The sequence below is a fragment of the Octopus bimaculoides genome, chromosome 1 (genome assembly GCF_001194135.2).
Source record: "Octopus bimaculoides isolate UCB-OBI-ISO-001 chromosome 1, ASM119413v2, whole genome shotgun sequence".
Classification (NCBI taxonomy): Eukaryota; Metazoa; Mollusca; class Cephalopoda; order Octopoda; family Octopodidae; genus Octopus; species Octopus bimaculoides.
This window is the reverse complement of record NC_068981.1, coordinates 125,960,860-125,971,339: the sequence shown is the minus strand read 5'-3', so window position 1 is coordinate 125,971,339 and position 10,480 is coordinate 125,960,860. Positions and strand designations below refer to the sequence as shown.

Genomic DNA, 10,480 nt, shown 5'->3' with positions numbered 1-10,480 from the left:
TATATATATATAAATAATGGCATTTTGTTATAAATGATCAAAATTGTTCTGAGAAGATTCAACAATATCATATAATCTATTAAACATAAAAATAATTCAAAACTATGAAACTAAATAAATAAGAAATACAAAGAACATCAAATCAATAAACCATATAAAAATCTCAATGACATAATGAATAAAACAACATAATATTTGTCAAAACTATTCACAAAATACGAAAATGAGCATGACAGAAAATACTCAAGACAGTTTAACTTCCACCAGGAAGTATATTCTAGAGGTGTAGCTTATTATATAATTGATAATGAATGTTAAAAGTGGAAAATATTGTACAAATCTAATTCTTCACAGTTATCTCTTTTGAAGCTAAATATTTTTCTTTTATGATAACAAAAGGCACACTATGATTATAATCAGATTATAATATATATAGGGTTGTCTATTGCTTTGCCAGCTATGATGAAACTCTACTGGAAATTACTGTGTCCCAGTTTCTGCCTATTATCATTAAATTATGATGTAGGTACCAAATATGAAGGTGAGCCAGCCAAAAATTTGAAGTCACAGTCACCCGAATTCTTATAAAAATTTAATAAAACATGTGCTCCACTTAACAATATTGAGTAATTATTCTTAATGTTAAATTGTTTTTATTTTTAGTTTGACCTAAAAACAAACATTTGTATACACCCATAGATGTTTGTATAAGTTGTGCGTATGTACAGACATAAATATTTGTATATATTTATCAATATTTATTTATCCGTATATATATTATAACATATACTGATGTGTAACTATTATTGTCTGCACACATTTGAAATCTTTTATTTTTCAGTCATGCAGAAGTGAATTTACATGGATAATAAGATATTAGACAGCTATCTCCTGAAGCATAAGTTCAAATCTACTATAGATATTTTTATTGTGAAATTAGGTAGAATATTTTACTCTATATGTCTTCTTTCAGCTTGATATGGGGGAACAGATACCAAAGCTTTGAAAAAATACTTGCTATAGACAATGATCTATACAGCAGGAAATAATGCTCTCATCTTGAAACATAAACACTACCCCAAGAGACCTTTGTGGTTCATGAAATTATTAACTTCAAATCCTATCATATCTTATTAACATTATATGTGTGTGTGTGTGTGTGTGTGCTTATGTGTAGGTTTGCCATTCTCTACAATGTCAATTTAATTTCAACTATCACTTAATTTTAAATGATAGTGTATTACAAACAAAGCTGAATTGTTAAGACAAAACCCTTTCCCCAATTTCAATGAAATTCTTTTAGTTCTAATTCCTGTAGTATGTTGAATTAAAGTAAATAAAATATTTTATTTTTCAAATACAATTATTAAATATGAAATTCAACATATAGTTGAATTTCATGAAGTAATCTATACACTGAATTAATCTATATAATTTTCCCCACTTATTTAGTCTTAATTTTATGTATATACAAATTGTTAAATTTAAATATACTTATATGAATGACGTTTCTCACATGAAAGCTAAATAGAACAATGGTTTAAATGAAAACATTAGTGATAGTACAAGTAGTAAGTCTGGTTATAACTGCAACATATATGAATGCTATTACTGGATTAGACTGAAATATCCTGAAATTGCATCAATATTTCCTTCATTTCTACAGAATTAAAAGGGTTTGAACAGTTCTGAGTTCAGCAGCAACACTGAGATATATGTCTAAATAAATATAAAGAACTTGATGAGGATCAGAGATTAAATCAATCTATATACAGGCACAGGTGTGGCTGTGTGGTAAGCAGTTTGCTTCTCAACCATATGGTTTCAGGTTCAGTCCCACTGTGTTGCACCTTGGAAAAGTATCTTCTACTACAACCCCAAGCTGACCAAAAGCCAAAACCTTATGAGTGAATTTGGTAGAAAGAAACTTGCTATATATATACAGGGTGTTCCAGAAGTCTTGGGCACATTTCAAGTCCTCATATCTGCTGGACTATGATTGGTAGTCAGATGAAACTGGTACCATTTTAAAGCTAAATTCATAAAGTTTTTTTGTAATGCTAATGATTTTTTCATACTTTTTCAGATCCAGTAATGGCATTCACTCAACCAGAAAAGGCGTTTTGCGTCCTTGAATTTGCAAAAACTGAATCATGGACACTTGCTCAACATACATTTCACACAAAATTCCGAAAAGAGGCACCAGAAAGGAAGGCCATATTGAGATGGCATGGTAAATTCATGAAGGATGGGTGTTTGTGCCCAGCTAAGAGAATGGGACGTCCCCTCAACTTCAGATGATACGGTTGAGTGAGTTCGAACTGCCTTTGAGCAGAGCCCCCATAAATCGATCAGAAGAGCCAGTAGGAAACTTCAGCTTCCTACAACTGTTTGGTGTATCTTAAAAAGACGACTGCAGATGACACCTTACAAGCTACAGTTGGTCCAACAGTTGCAGAACACTGATAAACCAGCTCATTGTGACTTTTGCATTGCAATGCAAGAGAAGTTGGAAGATGAAGGATTTGATGACTGGCTTGTTTTTAGCAATGAGGCAACCTTCCATGTAAATAGCAAAGTTAACAAGCATAACACTCGCATATAGGGTACTGAAAACCCACATGAACTTCTTGGGTATCAGTGAGATTTCCTGAAGATGAACGTGTTTTGGGCTATGTCCAAGAAAGCTGTCTATGGACCATTCTTCTTTGAAGGAGCAACAGTCAATGGTGACATATATCTCGACATGCTGGAAAACTGGTTAATGGATAAGTTGAGTGAGGAAGAGTCTGATGACTTCATTTTCCAACAGGATGTGGTGCTACCAGACTGGAGCCTCAGGGTTAGACAATATCTGAACACAACACTGCCAGATAGATGGATTGGACAGTTTGGGCGAGATGATCGTGTTCTCTTGCCCTGGCCTCCCAGGTCTCCAGATCTCACACCTGGCGATTTGTTTTTGTGGGGGTTTGTGAAAGGACTGGTCTATATGCCTCCCCTTCCAAAAGACGTGGATGAACTGAAGGCCTGAATAATGGAAGCTGTTGCAACCATCGACAATGCAATGCTGGAACGCGTTTGGCAAGAATTGGACTATTGGCTTGATGTGTGCCATATGACCTACAGTACTCACATTGAACATCTTTGAACATTCCATAAAAAAACTTGAAATTGCAAGCTTTCAGAATATATCAGATGCGTTTTTATGTCCTTAATAATTTTCAAGATAGTCAATGTCAAAATGTGCTCAAGACTTCTGGAACACCCTGTATATATATATATATATATATATATATATATAAACACACAGGTGAGAGAACAATAGCCCAATGAGCTAGGTTTCTGTAAGAAGCTTATGAAACTTTAAGTCGCATGGGGCTGAATCAAATTGTTTTAAATAATAAAAATAATGATATACATATGTTTGCTTGTCTTTGTGTTTGTTTCTCAACACTGATTGATGACCAGTAACATGAAAATTCAGTAAAAGAGACTGGTAGAATAAGTACCAGACTTAAACAAATGAGTAACTGGGGATAATTTGTTCAACTAAACCCAATATGGCTTCAGTCCAATGACTGAAACAAGTGAAAGACAAATGAAAGAGAATGTCAGAAAAATAAATATCAAAGATGAAATTGATAATCTAAAAACCTACAGTTGTAATTAAAATCTTATTGATGAGTTACAGGTTTTGATGTTCCTTCAATTAATATTATTTTTGTAAATGTATAATACTAAAACTTCTTTAACGTATATGAAAACTTTTAATTCATCCTATATTTATCTGCTAAATTATATTTTTAGAGTTTTCTACATATTTTTTTGATATTCTATAGTGAGTTGTTTTGTAATACAACTTTGCATGCATGCATGTGTGTGTGTGTGTCTGTGTGTGAGTGTAGCTTATAGGTTTTATTTCTTTTGTTTTACATCCATTTTTTTATGGTAATGATACTTGCTGATGTGTGTGTAGCCTTGTTTACTATTATTTTATTTATTTCCTTTGTTTTACATCAGTTTTTCTATGCTAATGTGGGCAGGCTGATTTATTTTGTGCTGAAGTAAATTGCTTCTAAAGCTAGATGCCCTTCTGAATTGATTTGAACCTGTGTTTTATCAGCCAGGGCAACTGGAGCAAGCAGAATCATATCTCTTGCTCAATGTCACACTACAATAACTGTAGTAAGAGTTTAACTTATAAAGATATTATCAATAATCCATATTTTAAACTCAGTTTCATTTTACCATCCAATAGTTAAAAAGTGCTTATCTGTTTAACTATTAAATTACTATATGTATAAAGATATTTATATTAAAATCAATATTATATCCAAATTCAATAAATTTATACAGAAATATGTTTTGATAGAGAATGTGATCTACAGTCTCAGGCTGTGTGATGAAACAGAGACTCATGAGGTTGTTGTTTAGCTCAAGGTCAGTACTGAACATGTGGACTTATGATCAAATACATTCTAATCTTGACAATTTTCTCTTTTCCAGGCATAGAATTCAATGTGTTATTTCTTTCTTTATTCAAGGCAGCAGAGTTTGATTTGAAAAAGATTCTGCTCTCCCACCCTCCATATTGCCTCCATATTTTCTGATTTATCAACAGGTTTCTTATATAGCTGCTTTCATTCCTTTCTGTATTGTCACTTATTACCTCCTTCTTCCTGAGCCATTTCCATTCTTTCACCTTCTCCATAACACTAATATTCACCACTGACCACACCTTCACCTGTGTCACGTTCCCTGCATCCCTCTCTACACTCATCTCTAACTATCTGTCACACTCTCCGCACACTCTAATGAACTTATCTACTCACCCTTCCCAATGCTTTGTCTGTATTCTCCCTTATACACATCTTGTATCTTGAGAATGTGGTCTGATACAATCACTACGATTATTGTCTTCTTTCCAGCCCATTCACTCATTTATGATGCAAGGTAGTCACATATCTCCCCTAAAGCAAGATATACACACACTCACATACAAGCATATACATGTGTGTGGGTGTGAGTGTGTTTTTGTGTTTCCTTGTTTTGACATAGCATGACAGTTGTAAATGAGTGCCACTTTCATACAAGTGCCACTTTCATACAAGTTTTCTGTGAAAATATGTCTGGCCATGGGGAAAGTTTACCTTGCTTGGAAACAGGTGAGGGTAGGTGGTAGAAATGTTAACCAGCTGTAAAGAGTCTGTCTCAATAAACTATGTCTGGTGCATGCAAGTGTGGAAAAGTAGATGTCAAAAAGATAACAATGAATATATATGCATACATGTGTATGTACACACATACATACATATGTATATATGTACATACACACACACACACGCATATATCTATATATACACACATATACAAAAACATATAGATACATAAATTTCAAACATACATACACATATACATCTTGTTATTTTGAAAGTTAGAGGTGATTTATCAACTTCTGTGTAGGCTAAGATGTGCAAGTTCTATAGAAATCACATACTATTTACATATTGTACAGCATGTGCACAGTCTAATACCATACTATCAGTTGCACCCTGTTTTGATTGGGGGTACCATTCTATTACAGTAAAGGTCAATAGATTTCATCTATCCTTGCTGCTCTACCAGTGTAATAGTGCTAAGACTACTTGGTATTTCAGCTTTAATGTTATTTCATTGATTTAACTTGAAATCTTTCAGAAGCATATGCAACTTATATATACTTAAGTATACTCATGCAAGTCCCTCAATATATTATTTTAAAAATATTTCTTAATCACTACTAGCTAGAAAGGACTTCAGTAATATTTACTTCTGGTAATCTTTATAAGAAAATGTAACAGACTTTATAATATTGCTAATTGTGTAGCTAGAAAAACTGCCATCACTGTATTATACTTGGATTCAGTCAACATACAATACAGGAAAGTTTCAAATGGTTTTTCTAGAGAATTTACCCTACTGTTGTCTTCCAGTATGGTTGAAATCCTTGTTCTCCTGAAATGAGGGAAAGGCCCTAGTTTGTTGTCTGAATTCTCATCGGTATCTGAGTTGTCTGCCCCTGTTGGCTCACCTCTTTCACTGAGGCTGTGTAGCTTAGAATCTTTTACTATTTGATTTTTCTTCAACAGTTTGCGTTCATCTACCAGTGGCGAGGGGTGAGGGGACAATGAACTCGGTCGAATAAGATATCTAAAAAAGAAAAAAAAAAACATACATCAATTAAAAATATTTCAAAACAAAATTATATAAGTTTTTAACAATAGTTATTTATAGACTTTGACATAAAATTGCTATTTCTTTTTCATAATCAGATAAAGATTTAATACATGAATTTTATACCACATATTTTTGTAATTAAGAAAACCATCTTGATCATTTAATTAATATTCAATAGCATAAAAATTAAAAAAATAGAAAATTTGTTTGAAAAATTAGCTTTTATGATTTGCATGCACATTCTGTGAGAATAATGTTTTATAGAAATGACTTTGCTTTTCACCTTTTGAAGTTTAAAAGACAACCAGTTATGTGTTCAATGGTTAATATGTTGTCACCAGTGCTGTATTGAGTTCAACCAATTAACTTTTAAAATACATAATACATCTAGGGGACTAGGGGAAAAAAATCTCTCCTCTAAACAGTGTTATGTTAAGTTGTAGTGTACTGAATTCAACTTGTCCTGTGAGTATAGTTTGGAGATGGATGGGTGCAGTCAAGATGACTGAAAATAGAAACACTACTTGCGTTTGGGACTGATCTTGCCCATACTAAAGACCAAACAAGAGAGCTTCTATATGGTTGCACAGCCAGTTACAAATAGCAGCCAAATTTCATTTAAATTACACCCTAGTGGCTTAAAAAAGAAAGAGATTTTGGATATTGTAGTACAAGATACCTGTTTCATGATGGAAAAAAAAAGAAACGAGAAGTAGGATGATCATAGCTGTAGGTCTACCTGATCAGAGCTGATTTGGGGATAAACAATAAGAACAACAATAATTCCCCAACAACACCCAATTCTGTAGCAGAGGAATAATTTATTTTGCATTATGGAGCTAACGCAATATTTCCAGTATGGTTTGAACTCTTAATTAGTCTTTCTGTAGTCCTCTAACAAGCCAGACATCTGTAGAAGCTCACTGAAGATATCACAAATTCATAAAAATGACAGCTATATCTTTGGAACAATTTCTGAGTTATTGATTACCAAAAACAAGCTCACACTGAATATTGAAGTTGCATAATTTCTGATTTAACAGAAAGTGCCAATGTTGCAGAATTACTGAAGACTTTTATTTATCACGTTGGCTGTCTGTTTTCTGTTTAATAGCAAATATCTAAGTTGGTCAGAAGCTGTGCTAAGCTAAATCTCTCATCAAATATATTATAGTGAGATCAGAAAATGGAAAAAAAAAATATTATCTAAATATACTTACATGATATCATCAAGAACTAATTTTGTGTCATAACTGGGGTTAGTGATAACATATGATAAGCAATTTTTCTTTTCACCACAATCATCTACAATGGTATAATATAAATTCATTTGTTTTAGAATACAAGGAAAAAAAAAAAAAAAAAAGACAGTCAATTTCTTTGAAAACCAATTTCTACTGAAAAGAATAAAATGATTAATAAGGAATAGATAAAAAGAAATGTTAAAAAAATTACCATAAAATTTGTATTTGTTTGCACAATCCCTTTACATGAAATGTATCTCTTTGCAGATGACAGTGATTACTTCCTCCATTACCTATCTCTTCTAAAGACATACTTCCTTACACTGGCCAGACACTTTGTCATGTAAAGTCTGGTACTCTCTTTCTCCATTGTTTTTGTTATTTTCTTGAGAGGATTATTTTCCTATTTACTGTGATCGATCCTATTTTTTTTAGAAAGTCTAACATTTATTTCTACAAAAAACGAACATGTCTCAGAAGCATCAAAATAATTGAAGTACTTATGAAGGAAACTTACTAACAATGCTATATTCTTCATAAACACATAGATAAAATTTTCCTGCACTTGATAAATGTTAACTCTCACAGATTTTGAAATCTTTTCATAGCTTTCCTAACATAATAAAAGATGTACAATGAAGATCGATTTTCTCTTCAAGGAAAGAAAATGTTTTTGTTCTGAACAGTTTTTCTACAAGGTGCAAGTAAGGCACTTATATAAATAGACCAATGTTGATGCTACAAACATGCATGCATACACCACAATATGTTATCCAAAAAGAGGTAATTTAATTGATAAGTAAATCTTCACTCATGGCAAAGATGTAGCTTCTGCCCTACTAAAGGAATGTTACTTCATCTGAACTATCAAGCTGTGAAAAACTCTCATCCAAACTCAAAATTATATGTCTACCACTCTTGTCATCTCAACTGTATCCTATTTTGTAAATAGTGTGCTAAGTACAGTACCAGAATCTTTTCCCCAGAACTGAAGTGCTGTGGAACTTCCTCTCACCTGTCTATATTTTCAACAGGAACAGTGAAAGTTCCACTTTATTATCATTACCTCAGTTCATACTGGTTTCACATTTTGGTACAAGGCCAGCAATTTTGGGGTAGTAGGCTAGTTGGTTATATTGACCCCAATGTTTAACTGGTACTTATTTTATCTACTCCGAAAGAATGAAAGGTGAAGTCAACCCTGGCAGAATTTGAACTCAGAACATAGAGACAGACAAAATACTACTAAGCATTTTGTCCTGCATGCTAATGTTTCTGTGAGCTTGCCATTCTTACTTCAGTTCATATTGCTATAAAACAAACAATAATCTAATCAATAAACAAAGGTCTTCTTTACTCAATTAAATAATATATACTTTTTTTTCTATCCAAAGGGTTTTTTTTTAACCTAGTGCTTACATACTTTTCTTTATAGCTTTATCTACTTCTGAGTTCAACAATTATAAATGAATTTTTTATGTTCTCTTGAAATTTCCAAATTCTTATGACATAGATAATGTATACTATTTTAAACTGATGATACAATCAACAGAATGACTGAAGAGAGAAATGAAATAAAAAAGCTACAATGTAAAAAATGTTGAAATCTCTTTAACATTAGATTAGTAACCATGAATTATGAAATTCTGTTTCTGATTAATAACCAGGATTATTAATCAGAAACAGAATTTCATAATTTATTTTCTAGCAAGATTCATTCATTAAAAATAATCAAAAGTAATAATTTTTCAGTGTTATTTTCATGAAAAAAAAAACATTGCTAAGTTCCAAGTAATATTTTCTTATACATTTTGAATATGATTTGCAAAGTATAAAGCAGAAACAGCGATCAGTTTTTAAACCAAGAAAATATATCCATTTTGCTACATATTTCAATAAAAATATTTTGAAAATATCAATATTTCCAAAGATACAATGTGTAAAATTGAATTTTTGAATTTCGTTTAAAAAAGAAAAAGATAGGAATAAAAAGAATATATTACTTGTAAAATCTTGTCAAGATCACAAAATACTTACTATAATCTTTTAATGGAAGATTAAGATGAGCCATCCGGCATCTAACCATCTGTGCAATCTCTTGACGTTCAGGAGTTGTATTTGTATGGTAGGTAGATTGCTCTTCATTTTCATGATTCATACTTAAAGAAACCTGAAAATAAAAAAAGTTAAATATGAATTTAGAATAGTTTTTTTTTATATCAACAAAACCCCAGAAGATATTTTTAAAAACATCTTTCTTTTCAGTTACCATGGTGACAAGACAAAGGGCAGTTCTGTAAAATTTAATATTTGAATGAATTAGCAAAAATATTTTCTAGTAGGTTTTGAGCCTAATATTTGTTAGTGTCACTTTAATAACATGCCTCATTTCATACTGGTATAAAAGAATAGATATGAAATTGAATACATACAACAGGAAAAAATATATATTTGTATCAGTTAAAAGAATAATTGAATGCACAAATATATTGATGTACATAGATACACACACACACACACATTGATATTACATATATATATAAACAAAACCCCCAAAATAATAAAACAGATCAATTTGTAGTTAAGATAAATATTAATGGAAAAACTGAAAAAGTGCTGTAAATATTGAAACAGAGTTTCTTTAAAATGAGGCTCTAGATATTAATGTAGCTAGATGTTATTATGATATCGTAACTCAATGATTTAAGTTTGTCATATCTGAAATTAAATGTTACTAGAGAAGAATGATACAAGCAAATTGATTAAATGCAAAATCAATTAATCCAGAGAAACTTTAAACATTATATTTTTCAGGTATTGAAATAAATATATTAAAGAAAATATTCATATACATTGGGAAGAATATATAAAAAATATTTAGGAATATTCATTATAAAAAAAGCATCATAACGTTTTGATTTGTATTGTTTAACTAAAGATGGGTTTGTTTCATTTTGGTTATATAATTTACTTGGCGAAGTATATATGTATATATATATATATATATATATATATAT

At 31.3% G+C, this 10,480-nt stretch overlaps 1 protein-coding gene across 11 annotated transcripts in view; it reads right to left on the bottom strand.

Annotated features, from left to right (window-relative positions):
• Nucleotides 1-10,480, bottom strand: part of LOC106878725 (potassium channel subfamily T member 2) — a 747,999-nt gene that overhangs the window by 30,754 nt on the left and 706,765 nt on the right. For 8 of the 11 annotated variants that reach the window (XM_052970033.1, XM_052970046.1, XM_052970049.1 and 5 more), the window contains 3 exons: nucleotides 9,501-9,633; nucleotides 7,440-7,524; nucleotides 5,958-6,192 (listed from right to left, as the gene is read on the bottom strand). In XM_052970033.1, coding sequence (XP_052825993.1) covers nucleotides 5,958-6,192; nucleotides 7,440-7,524; nucleotides 9,501-9,633 — 453 coding nt within the window. The remainder of the gene's footprint in view (nucleotides 1-5,957; nucleotides 6,193-7,439; nucleotides 7,525-9,500; nucleotides 9,634-10,480) is intronic. The other 3 variants (XM_014928032.2, XM_014928036.2, XM_052970060.1) reach the window with 2 other exon arrangements.